Source organism: Dermochelys coriacea, chromosome 4, assembly GCF_009764565.3.
Source record: "Dermochelys coriacea isolate rDerCor1 chromosome 4, rDerCor1.pri.v4, whole genome shotgun sequence".
NCBI classification, from domain to species: Eukaryota; Metazoa; Chordata; order Testudines; family Dermochelyidae; genus Dermochelys; species Dermochelys coriacea.
Window position 1 is genome coordinate 9,705,917 of NC_050071.1, and position 21,079 is coordinate 9,726,995.

A 21,079-nucleotide genomic window follows, 5' to 3' on the forward strand; every position below is an offset into this window, starting at 1 on the left:
GTGTGTAAAAAGGTACATTGCCTGGTTAATATATTCCCTCAGTTTAGGAATTGCAAGCTTTTATATATTCCCCGTAGCATTTCCAAACCAAATGTTACAGCAAGTGTATGATGAGTGCAAAGGAAAATTGATTGATCTCATTTTTTACTGTTCAGTGCTGAGCAAGAAGCAAACGTGTTGATTTTTTTTCTAGTTTTAATACTCTGGTACACAGTTGGTAACATATGTAAGAATAATTTTTTTAAAAAAAGTATTAGTTTAATCAGGCCTTTAAGCTGCCGGTCATTCATGGGTATACTGTAATAAAAACACTGTGATTGTAAGTCTGATGCTTTGAAAATATATCTCCACAAAAAGCTGCATTAAGAAATATTTTCATAACAGAAAATATTTCATAACAGGTACAAGTTCTGTTATGGGTGGTATGTTCCGATCCACTAACACTGGGAGGAGCTATTTAATCTGGATTGTGTACTTGTTCAGTATAACAGATCTGAATGCGTCAAAAACAAGCCTTATCCCTGGTCTACGTTACAGAGTTAGATTGACTCAAGGCAGCTTAAAGCGACCAAAATCTGTAAGTGTCTACACTAAAATCTTGCTTCTGCCAATGTAACTCGTCTCCTACGTCGACTTAATAACTCGAGAGGCAGTAGCACTTAGGTCAAGGCTGGGCAAACTATGGCCTGGGGGCCGCATCCAGCCCTTGAGCTCCCGACGGGGAGCGGGGTCTGGGGCTTGACCTGCTCTGCACATGCTGTGGCTCCGCACGGATCCTGGAAGCAGCAGCATGTCCCGCACTGGCTCCTATGTGTAAGGGCAGCCAGGAGGCTCTGCACACTGCCCCTGCCCCAGGCACCGCCTCTACAGCTCCCATTGGCCGGGAACTATGAGCATTCATGGCCTGACATACAATTTCCATAACCAGATGTAGCCCTCGGGCCAAAAAGTTTGCCCACCCCTGGCTTAAGTAGACGCAGTGTCAATGTAGTCACTGCGTTGCTTACATTGAGTGTTGCTGGCTTTCCAAAATCATCCCACGAAGCCCCACACGGATAGTTAAATTGGTGCAAATGCTCCTGGTTAGGATGTGCACCACTGACACACAGAGCGTAGTGTGGACCTGCAAAAGCGATTTCATAACTGTGGTGCTGTATGTCAGTGTAACTTAGGTCAACATAATTTTTTAATGTAGACATAACCCTTTTGGTGCTTGACCCAGGGGTATACCCCAACGTACAACCATTATTGCTCATTCTCTACCTGCCAGTTACTACATACAAGGCCTGCAGCAATCACTGTCTGAATAGCAGGATTGCATGAGGTCGGGGAGCTTGCATATCCTAGGAGAGGATAGCTAGAGCTATTGTTGGCTGATTATGTGATTTATGTAGATTGCTTTGATTGCATTATGGGCTTTTTAACTGTTCTCGGGGCTTTAAAGCAGTGTCCTGTACTAGGGCTGGTTGAAAGCTTGGTGCCATAGGAGTATCTGAAACATGTCTTGATGCAACCTGAGCTAGTGGTGATTCTTATCAGTGGTACTACTTGTAGTTTACTGGGGCAGCTGGTGTCACCACTTGCTTTGGCAGTGCTGGCTATCCCTCATTCACAAACATATTGAGGTAGCACCATGTAATCAGTGGGTTGGGGAGCTCTGTTGAACAGAAGAAGTGCTCTTTGGCTACTCGGGAAACTGGAGATTCAGAACCAAATGTACATCCACAGAGGAAAAAGACAAGGAACTCCCCTGGAAGATCATCCTTTCCACACATTTTAGAATAGATGACTAAAGTCACCAATTATCATTTGGTTCCTGTCCAGCCCTGCGGGTTTCCTGAAAGATCTAACCTTGGAACAATCATCCTTAAAGTTTGCAATACCCCTGCACCCAGTTCTGAACCAGTTGGTAAAGGAGTTGATAGCACCTTTACTCGACTGTGGATATAGCTAAAGCGACTTAAGCAAAATTACAACTTGTTTGGGGATGCTGCTGCTTCACCACAAGCCTGATGGCAGTGAGCTATGGCCAGGGCTAAGATTTGAGACTTGCTGCTTGGCTTCCCTGGACTGAGAATTAAGGTACTAAGATGTCCCTGGAAAAATGTTTTGTTGGGCTACAGTGGCAACAAATTTTGTTGCAAACTACCTGTCCTTTCTGGACAAAGCGCAGCTCAAACTATGGAAGAGGGCTTGTAGATTTGTGGAAAAGTGCAAAGAATTCTGGTAGATTTTGAGCATTTATACAACCAGCTATGTGGTTCTCATATCATTTGTTGGTAACAGCAGTAAGAACATCAGTCTTGGGCATAGGTGCCTACAGATACAAGTGTGTGCTTCTGTCAGACTTTTAATACACAGTAACTAGAGCTTGAGGACATAGGGAGTTTCTTTGGCAAAAGGGTGTTTCAAATACTAGAGCAAAGCTAGGCTATATTTTTCTTTTCCAACTCTCCTACCTTAGAGGGCAAGGGCTTATACTAATGTATTTGGATTCAAACATGTCTGGTAAGGACAGAATCAGAATGTGTGGCTTCTTTTTCCTCAGAAATGGAAGAGTTGCAAGCCTCTTAACCCTAAGCAGCAAAACCTCTGTTTATTGTGCAGTTCAGAATCTTCTGAAACAGACACACAGGCTAGTTTTGGAGAATAGGACCCTTCTGATTCTGCTTGGTTCCTGATTGCCTCAAACACGGGAGTTGCATTATTTGGTAGGACTATACAGTTTTTCCTCAAAACCTTCCCCAGACCATTTCCTTCAAGAATGTACTCAGTATCTTCCTGAGGATGAGTGAGTACAGCAAATCTAGTCCTTTCTGGCAAAGACGTCTATCAAACTTTATATTGCCAAGGGAAAGAGGCAAGATATTTCCAGATACTTTCAGATGCAGTGCAGGTGTCAGGGATGTCTCAGTCACTTACTGTTGCATTCAAGGCACTGGTTGGTGTACGTGTTGCTAAAATTGACTGCATTTCTGCACTGAAATGGACAAAACTGTTTGCCATTCTAAATATAAAGTTGCATTTGTTTAATTTATGTGGGAAATTTGTATTGAGTTGTCCTTTTTAGCACTTTTTTCACTCCTTTTGTTAGTCAATAAATTTCTATTTTTGAAGATAAACTCATCTTTATTTGTTCACCACATGTTCTGCAGAATGTATAGCAGAACTCAGAGAACTCAATACTTGTAAGTGTACTGCACCACAGATCTCTTAGGTTCAAGAAAACACCCTAGTCATGTGTAAATCTACAGCCAGCACTGCATAATTCAGTCTCGGTGAAAGTGTAATAATGTATAAAGGTAGAGGAGAACAGAATAATTCATTGGTTCGCTGTGTGACGGGGTGTAAATGTACACCAAGCACTACACAATTCTAAACAGGCCCCAGAATTTCAGGGCCATGTAGAGCACAATCTGTCACATCACGCTGTTGAAGTGCTCTTTCAAAGCCTCCCTCAACTTCATAGCTCCACATTGAGGTCCTCTAATAGCCATTGTGTCTGGCAGTTCAGACTCATCAGACAGTTGCTCCATCTCCTCTCTCTACCCCGACAGCAGCTTTTCCCCGTTGGCCTCACAAATATTATGCAGGACACAACAGGCAGCTATCACTATTGGGGTATTTCTCTCACAAGATTGGATCGCAGTGAAGAAATAACACCAACATGCCTTCAAAAGCACAACTGTCATTCAGCACCTGCTGAGCTGGTAGTTGAATCTTTCCTTGGTGTTGTCAAGGTGGCTGGTATATGGCTTCAGGAGCCAGAGGAGCATGTGGTATACTGGGTCCTCCAGGATTACTGCTGGTATATTGGCATCGCCCATGCTAATCCATCAGTCAGGAAAGAATGTCCCTGCTTGCAACTTTATGAACAGTCTTGTGTTCTTAAAGTTGCAAGCATAATGCATCTTCCTTGACCAGCCCACACTGATATCAGTGAAACATCCCAGGTGATCCACCAAGACTTGCAAAACTACAGGGAAAAAAAGCCCTTTCTGTTGATGTACGCTGTGGCAAGGTGGTGATTCCAAAATAGGGATAGGCATGCTGTTTGTTTGTCCCACCACCGTGCAGCAGCCCCGTTGCTGCAAATTCAACCATGACATCCTGCACGTTGCGGAGAGTCATAGACCTGCATAGCAGGACATGATTAATGGCCCTACACACTTGCATGAAAACCGCCCCCACTGAGGGTTTTCCAACTCTATAATTTCCCACTGACCAGTAGAAATCAGGCATTGCAAGCTTTCATACTGCAATCATCATTCGCTTCTGAACTGCTTCATTTGTTGTCCATCCACTGGAGAGGTGAGCTCTGCATACAGATCCAGGAATGTGGCCTTTTGCATCCTAGAGTTCTGCAGCTACTGCTTGTCATCCCAAACCTTCACTGTGATGTGATCCCACCAGTCACTGCTCATTTCTTGGCCCCAGAATTGGTGCTCTGCCATCTGCAGCTGCTTCATGAATGCCACCAACAGCCTTGAATTGTTTTTCACTATGGCCATGAGCAGTCTATCCTCGAAAAAATCATCATGTCCTCCATTGTTGTCGTCCTTCCTGCATCTCTGATCCTGGAGAATCATGCGTCCTGTATTTGCAATGTTCATGAGACTATACAGAGTTGTGCAGACTTCATTCTTTAGTCAGAGGGTGGGTTTGTGGGGTCTCTCTTTAAAATAAGTGTGAATGATGTGATATGGATGTTATGGGATAGAGAAAGCTGCATCCTGGGAACTTGACCTCAGCTTCCAGTGACCTCCTGATACTTGGTTAGTTTCACTCTGTTCAGACAGCCTCCCTTCTTGCTTGCTTCCTATAGAACTTTCAGATGCAAAAGGCTGTATCCCTGGTAGGGAAGCCTCCGGTGTCTGTGACCCCTGGCTAATGGAGTTCAAAATTGTGACCAGAGCGTCATCAGGGTCTGAGTAGAAACTTCCTTTTTTTGCAGGGTTTTACCCCTCTTCATGTAGGGCTCTCAGACAGGTCTTTGGCTCCTCTCCAGGCTTCTTTTGCATGTGTTTTCCTTAAGCACTTTCCGTTTGACAAGATAAACCCTTCTGCCTTTCCCCAGTCTCCTTGACAGAGTCATTAAGTTCTATCATCTCCCTGATCTCCCTTTGCTGCTTTCCTTGGTCTGGAATTTTTGTTGTTCACATGCTTTGATAGCAGCGTGCAGTTCCCATGACATTTGGACTGGAAGTCCCATAATCCTTCTCTTTTTTGCAGAGATCATATCACAGAAGTGATCCAAACTTTTACCCTCATAACGGTTGATGCTCTCACCTTACAGTACTCTCATGTTGAATTTTGTTGATACTTGAAGTTAAAGTCAAGGAGGAAATTGAAAAGCTGTTAAGTTTCACTGCTGTGTTAATGCATTCATAAACTTAATGACATTATAAAAGCTAATGCTGGTTACAAACAGTGTTTCAGAGAATTTCTTCAAAATGGATTATTGTCAATAGTATTTGTAATTTATGTATATTATTTTCAGATGGTGAACTGAATGTTCTGGATGACATTTTGACTGATGCTCCAGACCAAGATGATGAGCTGTATAATCCTGATAGTGAGCAAGATAAAAATGAGAAAAAGGGTATGTGGCTTTACTACTCGGATACCTTGCTAAAAAGTAGACAGCAAAATTTTACAGTGCAGGATGATTAAAATCTGCAAAGTGACAATATCCATAACCCAGGTAATGGAATCCCAAACGGCTTTTGTGCAACTGCGTTATAATGTAATCTCTGACTTTATGGACAAACATAATAAAGTAGGGCTTCTCTTTATCTGAAGATCACCGTGAATCTGGGTTTTCTGCAGATATAGCTGATATCTTACAAATTATTTTTTGGTCTAGTAAAGTGAATACAGGATTAGGAAGAAGGAAGTCCTCTTTTTCCAGTTGCAGCTTCACTAGTAACTTGTTTGGCCTTGCGCATGTCACTTAGCCTTTCGGCATCAGTTTCTCCGTCTCTCAATATGGAAAACATGAATGTGACTGGGAGATTAAGGACTTAATATTTGTCAAATGCTATAATATTGAAAGATTAATTATTTTTAAGAGTGCTTTGGAAGGTTAATTTTAAGAGTTAATTATTTTTAAGAGAACTCAACTTCAAGACAAAGCTGATTTTAAGGAGAAATATTATCAAACGTAAAAAGAAGTCTTTTAGTCTGATGTGTAAAATAACTTTGATCTTGGTCTCTATTGGTCTTTATTTAAGGATCAAAAAGAAAAAGTGACAGGATGGAAAGTGCTGAAAGCAAAAGACAGAAGCCTTCTATGCATTCATCAAGGCAAATGATGCCAAAGCCGCCTAGCTCATCAGTTAGCCATAATAAAAGAATGGTGAGTACAAAAGGAAAGCCACTGTCGGAGTACAAGAATGAGGAATATCAGAGGTCTGATAGAAACAAGCGCCCAGATGATCGAAAGACCCGTATGTCAAGCGGCAGTTCAAGGGAACCATATAAAGGACAACTTGAAAAGACTTGCATGAGGAAAAGAGATGTTGACAGAAGGGCAAAGTCTTCCACACCAGATGGTTCTGAGGTAGTAAAAGTTATTGCAGCCTTAGAAATAAAACAATTGTTTGAGGCTTTTATAAGGCACGTTCTCTTAAGGCACTTTGTGCATCCAGACAATGTGTTCTATGACTGCTGATTGATTTTCTCTTTGAACATTAGAGAATTAGGCATGACGTAGATCGAAGACTGAGCAGATCCAGCCATTCTTCTAAAGAAGAGGTGAACTCTGAGGAATATGGCTCAGAACACGAGACTGGCAGCAGCGGTTCCTCTGAGCAAGGGAACACAGAAAATGAGGAGGAAGGAATGGAAGAAGAGGAAGATGATGAAGGGGAGGAGGATGAAGAGGTAGAAGAAGAAGAAGGGGAAGAGGAGGAAGAAGAATATGAACAAGATGAGAGAGATCAGAAGGAAGGAAATGATTATGACACACGAAGTGAAGCCAGTGATTCTGATTCTGAATCCGCATCCTTCACAGATGGGTCAGTCAGATCTGGTTCCGGCTCAGATGCTTCAGGTAGATTGCTTCTTATTATACTAGTTGATATCTGATTTTTATCACTTTCTTGAAATATCAGTAGATTTAAAACTTGACTTCTTCTTTTTGGCTTGCACTAGTGAGGATTAGCTTTGACTTTGGTCATCAGGTGACTCTTACTTACATTCACTTAAAAAAAAAAAAATGTAATGGAACATTAGTACTAAGGCTTGCCTGGAAATAATGACTTTCCACTAGACTAGGATCAAATTGCTGTAGATGAACTGGCTTTGGCTTTAAGCTACTGCAGTCAGTACTACTTCACAAAAAGAATACTTGTGGCACCTTAGAGACTAACAAATTTATTTGAGCATAAGCTTTCATGAGCTACAGCTCACTTCATTGGATGCATTCCCTGCATTCAGCGAATGCATCCAATGAAGTGAGCTGTAGCTCACAAAATCTTATGCTCAAATAAATTTGTTAGTCTCTAAGGTGCCACAAGTACTCCTTTTCTTTTTGCGAATACAGAGTAACACAGCTACTACTCTGAAACCTGCTACTTGACACTACTTTTTTTATAGATTTGCTTATGATTTATCCTTTAAAGTTAATGGCAAGAAGTTCAATATAGATCTAGATGTGTGGAATCGTGAGGCTATAGCCTTAGCAATTTCTCCAAAGGTGAGAACTATATAAGATGGCTGGGTCTTAGTAAAAATGCGTTTAGTGTTCTCATTCATTTGAGAAAACACCACACAACTTGGAATGATGAGGAGTCCAGGACCTGAATAAGGCCACGTCTACACTACCTGCCGGATCAGCAGGTAGTGATCGATCTGTCGGGGATCAATTTATCGTGTCTAGTGTAGACGCAATAAATCGATCCCCGATCGCTCTGCTGTCGACTCTGGAACTCCACCAGGGCGAGAGGCGGAAGCGGAGTCAATGGGGTAGCAGCAGCCGTTGATCCTGCGCCGTGAGGACGCGAAGTAAGTGATTCTAGATGCGTCTAAGATGCGTCGACTTCAGCTACGCTATTCTCGTAGCTGAAGTTGTGTATCTTAGGTGGATCCTCTCCCCTCCCCCAGTGTAGACCAGGCCTAATAGGGGAAATAGGGACTTAAGAAAATTGCATGGCAGCTGCCTGCACCATGTCTGGTTCTCGCTTTTTCTGCTAGTGTTTCATTTTCATGAATATTAAATTCCTCTCGGAATTTAAGACTCAATGAAGCCCTTTTTATGAGGTGTTGTTAAATTTATTGATTACTTGGTTCTTTTGGTATAGACTAACTTGGAAGGTTGGATGAAGTCTTGAAAAAGATCATGTCATATAATTTGGCTTAGTGAAGAGATCACTTCATGGCATTTCTTTATTGTTTGGTTTTGATGAGAAGCATGCTTACTATCTTGTTAAAAAGGGTTCCTGTCATGTAGCTTCCTTGTTTTGAGGGCTTCATAGCTGGTCCTCCTAAGTAATTTAGACATGGCTTAAGTGGGCCAGCCTTGGTATTTGGAGTTAAAGAATGAGAACAGCCTAAAAAATAAAAGAAGCTGTAATTTTTTCCCAGGAAAAAAGTTGATTTAATTTAACTTTTAGTGGAAAAGAGACCTGTTGACAGAGTGCCCCAGTGGTTTTTTATTATTATTTTATTATTATTTTTATTTTATTACTGTTATCACTTTTATCACTTTTCTGAGCTTTCGGATACAGAATAGCATGCAGGAGCAGTGTCCCTGGTCACAACACAATTTTTCTACTTGGTGTCACTGCAGATTTCTAAAGCATTGGAGAGAAGAACTAAAGCAGCCCCAAACCTAGTAAATCACTTCTATATCTTAAACTTTGTATGGAACTTGGAGATTTCTTGCTGTTTACCTTTCCCTCATGAACTACAAGTTTGAAAATTAGGGTAAATACCTATTGTACACGATATTTGAGGAGGGGCCTTAGGACAGAAACCTAGATCTTGTAGTTATCACAAATCACATTTATCTATTGCCAGTACTTTCATCCCATTCTTGTCTTCCATGTGTGATGTTTACAGTACTCCTTATCTTTGTTCCGGGATTTTTAGATGAGAAAAAGAAGGAAAGGAAGAGAGCTAGAGGTATCTCTCCAATTGTTTTTGATAGAAGTGGAAGTTCTGCATCAGAATCATATGCAGGTATTTTTTCTTTTTACTGTCTGTCATGCTGACTTGTATCAAATCTTGAAATGTGAACGTTGTAGAAATTTGTGGGGTATGCAGCTTAATTTTTAATTAATTTTTTGTATTGACTTTTGGCATGTTCTGTGTGGATAATTTTGGGGAAGTAGGCTTTCTTGTTACTTTAATGCTATTCTGTTGCTTAAGTGGAATTTTCACTTTTTTTAAAAAACTTGGAAGATGATGATTCAGTGACTAGTTTTCTGAGTAGGAAACTGTTCAAACAAAAAACAACCAAAACAACCCAAAAAACTAAAACAAAACACTCGTGCACATTGAGCAGTATTTTTGTGTGTGTGGGTGCGCGCCAGGAAGAATAATTTGTCATGAATGAAAATTGTATGTGACAAGGCTGTAGAAATTGTATCTTATCTCTATCAAGGCTCAATCTGAACAAATGTACTTTGGCTAAACACAGGTTCAGAAAAGAAGCATGAGAAATTATCATCTTCCGTTCGTGCTGTCCAAAAAGGTATCATTTAAATTTGAATTTTTAATGCATGCCCCATCACAAGCCATTGTCTCTGTCCATTCATTATGTTATGTCGAAGTGGTAATGTTCCGATATAACAATCTGAATACTTAATTTGTGAGTGTAAACAGTGATGCATCTCCATCCTGATTTATTTTTGCATGTCATCAGAGGTGCAAAAAAATGTCAATTATTTGCTTCTTGCAGGAGCAGCAAAGTAGCAATGAGATGCTTTTTACTTGAAAAGGAGAATGTATTTAACAATACTCTATTCAACAATTCCTGATACAAATGGTTCCCATCACCTATCCTGGCACTGTAAGCTGGGATACAAGTATATCGGAACATCGCTAGGCTGTGTTTGATTTTTATCTGAAGTTAATGTTTTAATTTTTATTTATTTATTTTTAATAAAAGCTTGGCATTGCGTGCTCTTTGGCATAGACTTCAAGGTTGAAGCTGGGGGTGGAAGGTTTTAACTCTTGATTTAGGTAGGGGTTGGGAGGGCTAAAAATAAACACCCACTATCTAGTGGAAATAGTTTTTAAAAGTTTAAACTTGAGCTTATTTAAAATTTTGTTTTTCAGACCAAACCAGTAAACTTAAATATATTCTCCAAGATGCAAGATTTTTTCTCATCAAGAGTAACAACCATGAAAATGTTTCACTTGCCAAAGCTAAGGTACGTCAAACTTTTCTTGAAACTGAAACTGATTTTTTTTTATCATAAAACTTAGTACAGAAAGAGACTGACACTCAAGCCCATGTTATCGCCTGTGCCAAAATTGCAAACCTGTTTTATCTCCCTAATTCTCAAATTGTAGCTGCTCTGGCTCCAGCACAATTTAGAGCAGCTCATTGACTGCTCTTAACTTATGCCAGCTGGTTGTAATTACTAAGGACTGTATACCAGATGAGAATTGAAATGTAGTTTTTATCTACCACTGAGACGCCTCCGATATCGAGAGGGTAATTGGTGATGGATGGCAGCAGGCTCAGCCAACTTTATGCCACCTGAGTTATTCTCTTCCCTTGCCAGGGGCATCTCTGATTCTGGCCCCTAAATATACCTCTTTCAGTACATGGTGAGAGTTTGATCTGTATGTAATTCCAAGTAAAACAAATGAAAAACCGAGTGCCTGAATTGATGTCTGTTATTCCTCGGACAAGATTCTCTTATTAAATTTTGGTAAAAAAAAATTTAGGCTGTTGTATTAAAGAATCAATTTAATATTTGTATATTCAGATGTCTAGATAATACTTAGTCCTGTCTTGAGTGCAGGGTACTGAACTAGATCACCTCTTGAGGTCCCTTCCAGTCCTATAATTCTGTGTTTTGGAGTATGGTCATGTAGGAAGTCAGTCAGGAAAAGTTCTTCAAATGATGGTCCCTGTCTGTATTGCGCTGAGGGTTATATGCATTCACCAAGCGCTCCGAGCTGGAGCTTTTGAAAGTAGTCGTATCTGCTGGTCCACATGCACCCTTGCCTCCGCCTCATGGTTTCTACCAAGGTGATAAAAGGGTGGGGCATACCAGCTGCACCCTCAGTTCCTTCTCACCGCCGCATTGTCTGAGTTGGAGCCTTTTCTGTCCTCTCGACTCTTGTGATGCATTTTCCTAAACACAGAAAAAAGACTGTTTTACTCTTGTATATAGTTAGGATTTTGTTACTGTTGTAGCAGTTTTTGTGTTAGAAGTAGTTTTTAGGATTTTAAGGACTTTGGGATGCCGTTTTACCAGCTACCCACCTTTCCTCCTCCTGCTCCCCCCCCCCCCATGCCTGAGTATTGGATTACACCAAAGATGCCAGGGTTCAAGATCCGCACGTCTCATTGGTGTGCAGTATCTGCCTCTGCTTCCGGTCCTTACCTGGGAAGGCCAGATTCTCCACCTTAAGAAGCACCTCATGGAGGTAGCCATGAGGCCGCACTCAGATCCAGGCTGGGGAAGACACCACCATCACCGCGGTACATCAGCCTGAACGGTTGAGGAGCATGTCTCCTATCGTGGAGCTCCAGTCCAGTTCTGCTGGTACTAGCATTACAGATCCCGTTCAGGGTACCGAGCCGTGAGGCAAGGAAGAGTGTGCATAAGCATGGCAGTAATTCTTCCTCAAAGCCCAAGAATATTGTTGCATTCTCCATGAGCTCCAGGCATGGAGAAGTGGCACATTCTAAGGCTCACAAGCACAACAAGAAGTTGCATAGAACACAGGATCCACCAGTCCCAGTTACAGAGCCAAGTATCCTTTCTGGATCGGTACTGCCAAAGTCACAGGAATTGTTGGTTCCGAGGCAGTCCTCCATTCCATCTCCAGTTCCATCTGTGGAATGCATGCTGCTGACACTGAGGAGGCTCGAGTCAGCTGCTGGATCTCATGAACTGTTTGTCCTGCATGTGGTGACGTCACCATGTCTCCCGGTTCATTTGCCTCCCATTCCTCTGCATTGCACTTGCTGCCTTCGGGTCATGTTCCTGAGCACATCCCTGCAACTCATTCGGATCCGCTCATTCTGACGGCACCACCATTCGAACAAGGATCTGACTTATCAGTGTCTGAGGACTCGGATGGAGCACATGATCTGCCTCTCCCATTCCGTCGGCATGAATGCCCAAAACCTCCATGAGCTCAGTGGCAATATCCTCTCTTTCCTCAGCACAGGAGCTACTGGTACCCCACTCCGTGGGGACCCCTGCAGCAACCGCAAGATCCTCCTGGTTGCCCATACTGGGAGTCTTGGCCCAAATATGGAACCTGTGGAACCTTCCTGATCTGCCCAAGAGGAGTCCCTCATCTCGCCACTCTGTCCTTCATCAAGTAGATGTTTGGACCTGGGGTTGGAAGATGCACTGGTTAGCCCGACTCCGCTGGATCCAGAGTAGTTCCCCTCATCTCCAGATGTGGCAGTGTTGTGGACTACTTCCTCCCCTCCGAGCGACTAGCACCAATTCCAGGAACTGTTACATAGGGTGGCTGCTGCCCTCCACATTCCACTGCAGGAGGTGTAGGACAGCAAACATCAGTTAGTTGATGTTCTGCATGTATTGGTACCATCCAGAGTGGCACTCCTGATCAACTAGGCCATTTTCCAACCAGCCCGTACTGGCATACCCTGGCCACTTGCGCACCTACCCCAAAAGGGACATTTAAAAAAAGATACTATGTACCAATGAAAGGTCTGAGTTTCTGCTTTCTCACCCCTCCTGCACCCCCCTCCCATCCAATTCCCTAGTTATTCAGGCTGCTACTAAACGGGCCAGGCAGCAACACCCACTTTCCGCTCCGACAAGGAGGGTAAGAAAGTCTTTTCTTCAGCCAGCCTTCAGTTTCATATTTCTAATTGCTTGGCTTTACTGACAAAATATGACTTTTTGAATTATGACCAATTTTGGACTTTGCAGTCAAGCTTCCCCAGCAGGATCATGCCCACTTCCAGGCTATTTTAAAAGAAGGCAAACTGGTCACCCAGGCAACGCTTCAGGCCATGGTGGATTCGGTGGACCCATCTTCACGCACTATGGTCACAGGGATCGTCTTGGGGGGGGGGGGGAATCCTGGCTGCATTCATGTGGTTTCCCAGGGGAGGTGCAGAACACAATTGAGGATCTCCCTTTTGATGAATCTCACCTCTTCAGCTAGAAGGCTGATGATTCCCTGCACTCCCTCAAAGACTGTAGAGCCGCCCTATGATCACTGGGTATTTATACACCCCTGTGCAAATTCTATCCAACTCCTGCACGATGGCACAGAACTCTTCAATTCTTCTTACGAGCCTCCCCATAAGTGTCAAAAGACCCAACAGCCCTGTCCACATGGTCCGTCAGCGCAGTCTTTGACATCACATATGCAAACTTCACGTAAACAATAATTCTGAGTGCAGTTAGAGAGCCGTCAACCACCTTGCACCCCGCAGTTCATACAACCTGCTCCTTTCAGGGCTGTCTAGCACACTTTCTGCCAGCCTGGATTGCAATAACAATGGACAAGTGGGTCCTGTATGATGTTCAACATAGCTGTATGATCAAGTTCATGGTTCTACCTCATCCATATCCTCCCTCCCCGTCCCAGTCCTACCTCTTAGACCACTCTCACAATAGTCCACCTCTAAGGTGAGGATACTGACTCCTGCAGAGAGAGGTGATAGAGCCTGTTCACATGACCTTTCAGGGCACAGGGTTCTACTCCATCTATTTCCTGCTACCCAAGAAAAAGCGGGGAACGAGACAAACCCTAGATCTCTGTGGTCTCAACCACTTCATATGCAAGCCGAAGTTTTATGTGGTCATTCTCGCAGCCATTGCCTCTTGCTAGAAAGAGGCATGTGGTATACAGCAAGATGCTTACTTCAACATAGATATCCACGCAAACCACAGATGGTTCTTGAGCTTTACAGTGGGCCCTTGGCACTTGCAATACAGAGTTCTACCGTTCAGGCTCACCACTACTCCTCAGGTCTTCCTGTCATGTTCTCATCATGTCAGACAACATTGCCACTGTTTACTACATAAACAAGCAAGGGGGCACAAGATCACCAGCGCTGTGTGTGGAAGCATCGCACACAGTATCCTGTTTTCAGGTTTCAGAGTAGCAGCCGTGTTAGTCTGTATTCGCAAAAAGAAAAGGAGTACTTGTGGCACCTTAGAGACTAACAAATTTATTAGAGCATAAGCTTTCGTGAGCTACAGCTCACTTCATCCTGTTTTCAGTGGCTTATCTCCCAGAGACTCAGAACATGATTGGATGCTCTCAGCAGGAATTTCATGGCTGACCACAAATGGGAGCTAAACAATTCCGTGGTCGTAGACATTTTCGGCTGTTGGGTGACTCTGACCAAGGATCTCTTTGCCTCCCATGCAAGCACCAAATGCGGACGGTACTCCTTCCAGGGCAGGCTCGGAGCCTGTTCCAAGAACACCCAGTCATCCACTGGTCAGACCAGTTCAATTATGCCTTCTCTCCCCTACCTCTCCTGCCCTGGGTCCTCCCCAAGATTCTATGGGATGGGGGTGGGGGGGGGCGACTGTCATCCTGATCACCCTGTCCTGGCCTCTCTATTTCTGGTTTCCGCTTATTCTCCGCCTGTCAAACCATACTTCATTTCTAATACCAACATTCCCAGAGCTGCTCTCATCACACAACAGCAGGTTCAAGCATCCTGATCCACAGGCTTCACTTGAGACCCTGGTTTTTGGATGAGCATTTTGAGTTGAACGGAAGTGCTCATCAGTAGTACGAGGCATCCTCATGAGTAGCAGGAAAGAATCCACTTGGTGATCCTGCCAAGCCAAGTGAAAATATATTGGCTCCTGGGCCATGCAGAAAGGGCTTGCCCCTGAGGCCATGGGCATTCCTCTTCTCTTGGACTATCGCCTGTCCTTGAAAGTATCTGAACTCACTCTAAGCTCTTGTCAAGATACATGTAGCAGTCATTAAGGCTTTCCACAGTCCTGTGGAAGGGCACTTGGTTTTCACTCACATATTAACTGCAAGGTTCTGGAAGGGCCTCATATCCTCCCATTCATTCCATCATTCCACAGAACTAAGGCTGTCAAATGATTTTTTTTTAAAAAATTAATCTTGATCGTGCGATTAAATAATAATAGAATACCATTTATTAAAATATTTTTGGATGTTTTCTACGTTTTCAAATATGTTGGTTTCAATTACAAAACAATACAAAGTGTCCAGTGCTCACTTTATTTTTGATTACAAATATTTGCACTCTAAAAATGATAAAAGAAATATTTTTCAATTTACCTCATAACAAGTACAGTAGCACAATCTCTTTATCATGAAAGTGCAACTTAAAAATGTAGTTTGTTTTATTTTTGAATGCAGTTCTGTAACAATGTAAAACTTGAGAGCCTAAAAGTCTATTCAGTCCTACTTCTTGTTCAGCCAGTCGCTAAGAGAAACAAGTTTGTTTGCATTTACGGGAGATAATGCTGCCCACCTCTTAATTACAATGTCACCTGAAAGTGAGAACAGGCATTTGCATGGCCCTGTTGTAGCTGGTGTCGTAAGATATTTACATCCCGGGTGCGCTAAAGATTCATATACCTCTTCATGATTCGGCCATCGTTCCAGAGGACATGCTTCCATGCTGATGATGCTCATTTAATTTAAAAAAAAAAAAGCATTAATTAAATTTGTGACTGAACTCCTTGGCGGAGAATTATGTCTCCTGCTCTGTTTTATTCGCATTCTGCCATATATTTCATGTTATAGCAGTCTCAGATGATGACTCGGCACATGTTTGTTTTAAGAACACTTTCGCTACAAATTTGACAAAATACAAAAGATACCAATGTGGAATTTCTAAAGATTCCCAAGGTTTAAGAATCTGAAGTGCCTTCCAAAATCGGAGAGGAATGTGGTGTGGAGCATGCTCTCAGAAGTCTTAAAAGTGCAACATTCTGATGCAGAAACTACAGAACCCAAGCCACCAAAAAACAAAATCAACCTTCTGCTGGCCTGCATCTGACTCTTTTCATCTGATGATGAAAATGAGCATGAGTCGGTCCACTCTACTTTAGATTGTTATCGAGCAGAACCAGGTCATCAGCATGGACGCATGTCCTCTGGAATGGTGGTTGAAGCATCAAGGGACATATGAACCTTTAGCACATCTGGGATGTAAATATCTTGTGACTCCAGCTACAACAGGGCCATGCAAATACCTGTTCTCACTTTCAGGTGATATTGTAATTAAGTGGGCAGCATTATCTCCCGTAAATGCAAACAAACTTGTTTCTCTTAGCGATTGGCTGAACAAGAAGTAGGACTGAATAGACTTTTAGGCTCTCAAGTTTTACATTGTTTTATTTTTGAATGTAGTTCTGTAACAAACTACATTTTTAGGTTGTACTTTCATGATAAAGAGATTGCACTACTGTACTTGTTATGAGGTAAATTGAAAAATATTTCTTATCATTTTTACAGTGCAAATATTTATAATCAAAAATAAAGTGAGCATTGGACACTTTGTAGTCTGTTGCAATTGAAATCGATATATTTGAAAATGTAGAAAAATATCAAAAATATTTAAATTTCTATTGCTAGTCTATTGTTTAACAGTGAGATTGATCGCGATTAATTTTTTTTAGTTAACTGCGATTAATCGACAGCCCTACCCTGAACCTCAACCTTGTCCTCACAGCACTGATGAACCCGCCCTTCGAACCTCTGGCCTCCTGTTTCCTTTTTCTTCTCTCTGTGAAGGTTGTCTTCCTGGCAGCTATTACCTCTGCAAGAAGGGTAGGCGAACCGGGGGCCATGATGGCCAACCTCCCCGCTCTCTTCACCACATTCCATAAGGACAGAGTTTCCCGGTGCTTGCATTCCAAGTTTCTGCCAAAAGTGGTTTCCCGCCTTCACCTCAACCAACCCATACATGTATGGCCGCCTTTCCAAAGCCACATGCCTTCACTCCCTTGATGTCTGTAGGGCCCTGGTCTTTTACCTGCAGAGGACTAAGCTGTTCAGGAAGTCCCCTGGGACTCTTGGACACTATAGCGGAAAGGATTAAGGGGCAGGCCATCTCCACTTGGAGGATTTCTAAGTGGGTTTCATGCTCTATCAATTATCAGGGCTGTCTTAACCCCTTGAGGATGAGCCCACTCAATGAGAGCACAGGCATCAACTATGGCTGCACTTCACAACGTGCCACTCATGGACATATGTAGGGCGGCCACATGGAGTTGAGTACATACCTTTACCTTTTTTTCCCCATTTCGCCCTGGTTCAAGACACTGCCATAGATGCCTCGTTCGGTGCGGCTGTTCTCCGTTCCACGGTTCTGTCATCTTCCTTGCACCCTCGTCCTGACTAGGTACTGCTTGTCAGTCACCCTTGGTGAAATACAATAGGGACTATCATTCGAAGAAGAAGAGGAAATTACTTACCTGTAACTGGAGGTTTTTCCGAGATGTGTGGTCCCTATCTGTATTCCAGTCCCACCGTTCTTCCCATCTGCCGCAGATCTGTTTTGTTTTGCTTTGAAGAAAGAACTGAGGGCGCAGTCAGTCTACCCTGCCCCTTATCGCCTCAGTTGAAACCCTGAGGCGAAGCAAGGGAACCTGTGCAGACCGGCAGATGCTAGTACTTTCAAAAGCTCCGGGCACATGGGGTGTATGCGTATAACCCCCAGTGGAATACAGATAGGGACCACGCATCTCAAAGAACCTCTGGTTACAGGTAAGTAACTTCTTTTTGGAGCAACATTTGACTTGCTACAAGAAATTTATTACAAATATAACTTTTTTAAAAAACGTGTCTGCATCTAGGGAAAAAATGGGGTATTTAATATTAATACTGTCATTATTATTGTGGCTCCTGGGAGCTCCAATCATGGATCAGGCACTGTGCTAGGTGCTAAATAAACACAGAACAAAATCCTTTCCTGAAAGAGCTTAATCTGTCAGAACTTCTTGAAAAATGTGGCACATAGTCTCTCTTCGGTTACTACATTTGTTCAGGGCATAGTTCCTACATTGCTAGATATGTGTAGTATATCGTGAATTTTGATTTGGAGGATATTTCATTTTAATGCAGTTAGTTTCAACAGCTGTCAAGGGGTGCAGCCTTGTGTATATGTGGGCACTTCATCAGTTTAAAAACTTTAGTACCTGAAGTTAAATTAATGCAAACTGGGGTGCTCAGAATCTATGAAATCAGACCACATGTTATTTAGGTGCCTAGTTTTAGGCTTCCAGGTTTGACCTTTCCTGTCTGTTTAGTCTGCTTTTCTTGCAGGGCAGATTATCCCTCACTGAGTAAATGGTTAAAATAAATCCTGGATTGTAGCCTCACTCAATGAGGGTGGAGCGGGGAGCAAGACAGTTCAGAAAGGAAATAAGTTTGGGCCTCCTCACTGCTTCCTGTCAGAGAAATTTGTGTGGAGTTCCATGTGAAGGGTTTTCACCATTTCATTGAGGGGCAGAGTTTGCCCCACTGTAGAATAGGGCACTGGGCTGGATCACTAATTCTTGGTAATAGGGTCTTTTACAGCCATGGCTTCTGAAGCCATCAGCTCCCTTGAGACTTCCACCTCCCTTTTTAAAATAGGAGTTCAACTACACCCATGTGATAGGCCAGGTTGGAGTGGGGGCACAGAACTGAAGTCTCTGGCTGTATTATGATGTGTCTACTCTGAGTAATGTCTGGGAAGAGGTGGGGATGGTGCATCTCTCTGGCCACCCTATTGCCTGCCCTCCAGATCACCCTTCTAGGCTGAAGGAGGTGTTGCCACAGAGGCAGCTCAGCTGTCTTTCCACTTACACAGAGGATGATTGGGCAGTTTGTATTTGCATGTTACACGTTGGCAATAATGTGGAAAGGAAATACAGGGAAAAGTCAGTACAATATGTTACCCAGTTTGGGTGGGGCAGGAGGCCTATCTCCCTCTTTTTTTAAATTAAACTGTGCTAAAATTGAAAAAGTAAAACCATCAAATGAAGCTTAAAATTAAATCCTTTGCAGTAGGGTTTTAACTTTGGGCTTGGACTGTGGAAAGTCATAGCTGTGGGTGCTCGGCACCTTTGCTTTCCTGCTGGGAGAATAAAGTCACAGTAGCATGTTGTCTTCCGTCTGAGCTGGCAACAGCACATTCACTGCTCAAATTCTTGAGCACTATTACTTTACTTGCAGTCTTTATACGTAAAGTAACTGTTCTTCTGTGCCTTTGGCATGGGCTAGTCTGTAACGCATTCAGTGCCAATAATTGAAGCATAGAGCCTGAAACGCTCTGCAGGCAGAGCTCTCCCCTGACATTAACTATGGCCTTTCTACAGTATTCTTCAGCTCTGCCATCCCAGTGTTGCCCAATCTTGTGATTTGATTTGATTTTTTTTTTTAAATTATCATAAGTCTCATGATATTTTGTGTTAAACTTAACCTGACTCCAGGGGGTGGGGCTTTATGTGAGAATCTTTTTTTTTTTTTTTTTAAATAAAAACTAAGTTTCTCGCTGTCATTTTTGCAGAGGAAAAACTTGAAAAGATGACCTGGATGCACCCTAAAAACTCAGAAACCAGAAGGCAAATAACCAACACATGAGCCTTTTTTCTTTATTGTTGTTTTTGTTGTTATTATTATTATTATTATTAAATCTCATGACTCTTTAACACTGGGGTTGGCAATACCACTAGGTCTCCAATACAGCTGCCCCACAGTATTTTCTTCCAGACCATTAGCCTGGCCTCCCCCTGCCCTCTCCCCACCCCCATTTAAATCTCTTTTAAAATATAGAGTTAATGAACAGTTTCTTGCAGTGACTGACTTGTGTACATTTCCCTTGGGTTTTTTGTAGGGTGTTTGGTCAACCCTTCCAGTGAACGAGAAGAAGCTTAATGCTGCATTTAGAGCAGCAAGAAGTGTTATTTTAATATTTTCTGTGAGAGAAAGTGGAAAATTCCAAGGTAAATGAAAGTAACATTTCATATGTGTGGTGTGGTGGTGGTTTTGTTTTTTAAAGAAGCTGTTCTGTTACCCTCTGCTATCTTGACTCCTCTAGGATTTGCAAGGCTATCGTCTGAATCCCATCATGGAGGATCCCCAATACACTGGGTTCTGCCTGCAGGAATGAATGCTAAAATGTTGGGAGGTGTCTTTAAAATTGACTGGATTTGCAGGTAAATATTTCTGTTCATTTAAATAGTAACATTTATACAAATTCTATTGTGGCAAGTCTAAGTAGGAATCTCAATCTCAACACTATTTCTGACTTTCATTCGTAAGTAGAAAATGCACGTCTCCATTCATTCTATTTGTTGTTTGGCTGCACCCCTTTTGAAAATTTCCATCTGACTGAAATTCACTTCAGAGGGGAAAAATCTGCTCCATTATTACTATAGCTGGGTTTGGGACTTCTTCCTATAAGTGAGATTGCTATAGCAATTGCTTTTTGTTTGCATAGTCCTAAACATTTTACACAGGGATTTTTTTTTTAACTGAGCACTTCCTTTTTTTCAGTAGCCTAATAAATTTAGAAGCATTTGTTTGCAGTTATCTTAAAATCTTCCTTTTATAAAACAGTGTTCCTTTGAAATGTTCTGGACTCGCAGCCCTGGAGAGCAGAATAAAAACTCAAAGGGGAAGTGTTTTGTACCATGGGGTCTGGCTAAGCACGAAAGATGCTACTGTCTCAAAACTTGTTAAAATGAAGGCCAGATTGGGAGGAATAGATGCTGCTTTTTGGATGGAATAAATTATGCATATCTGTTGTAAAACAGTAGGTAAAGTGGTGGGACATACCTACTAAAAGGTCATAAAACAAACATTAGAAAGCAAGACCATCAAGTTCTGGGAGCACTTGTAGGAAATTTCCTCCAGTGATTATCCAATAATCTAATGCATCCTCAAAGATGTAATGCTACTCCCA

General features: G+C 42.4%; 1 protein-coding gene and 1 long non-coding RNA gene across 4 annotated transcripts in view; both read left to right on the plus strand.

Moving 5' to 3' along the window:
* Nucleotides 1-21,079, plus strand: part of YTHDC1 (YTH domain containing 1) — a 33,791-nt gene that overhangs the window by 2,507 nt on the left and 10,205 nt on the right. Inside the window, exons 2-9 of one of the 3 annotated variants that reach the window (XM_038398915.2) lie at nt 5,501-5,602; nt 6,234-6,358; nt 6,697-7,054; nt 9,094-9,183; nt 9,644-9,697; nt 10,285-10,379; nt 20,009-20,117; nt 20,213-20,330. In XM_038398915.2, the coding sequence (XP_038254843.1) occupies nt 5,501-5,602; nt 6,234-6,358; nt 6,697-7,054; nt 9,094-9,183; nt 9,644-9,697; nt 10,285-10,379; nt 20,009-20,117; nt 20,213-20,330 (1,051 nt within the window). Of the gene's footprint in view, nt 1-5,500; nt 5,603-6,233; nt 6,563-6,696; nt 7,055-9,093; nt 9,184-9,643; nt 9,698-10,284; nt 10,380-20,008; nt 20,118-20,212; nt 20,331-21,079 lie in introns of all 3 variants that reach the window. The other 2 variants (XM_038398913.2, XM_038398914.2) reach the window with 2 other exon arrangements.
* Nucleotides 10,396-15,261, plus strand: LOC122460111. The gene is made up of 2 exons (XR_006281199.1): nt 10,396-14,275; nt 14,406-15,261. It is a non-coding gene; the product is annotated as an uncharacterized LOC122460111 (long non-coding RNA).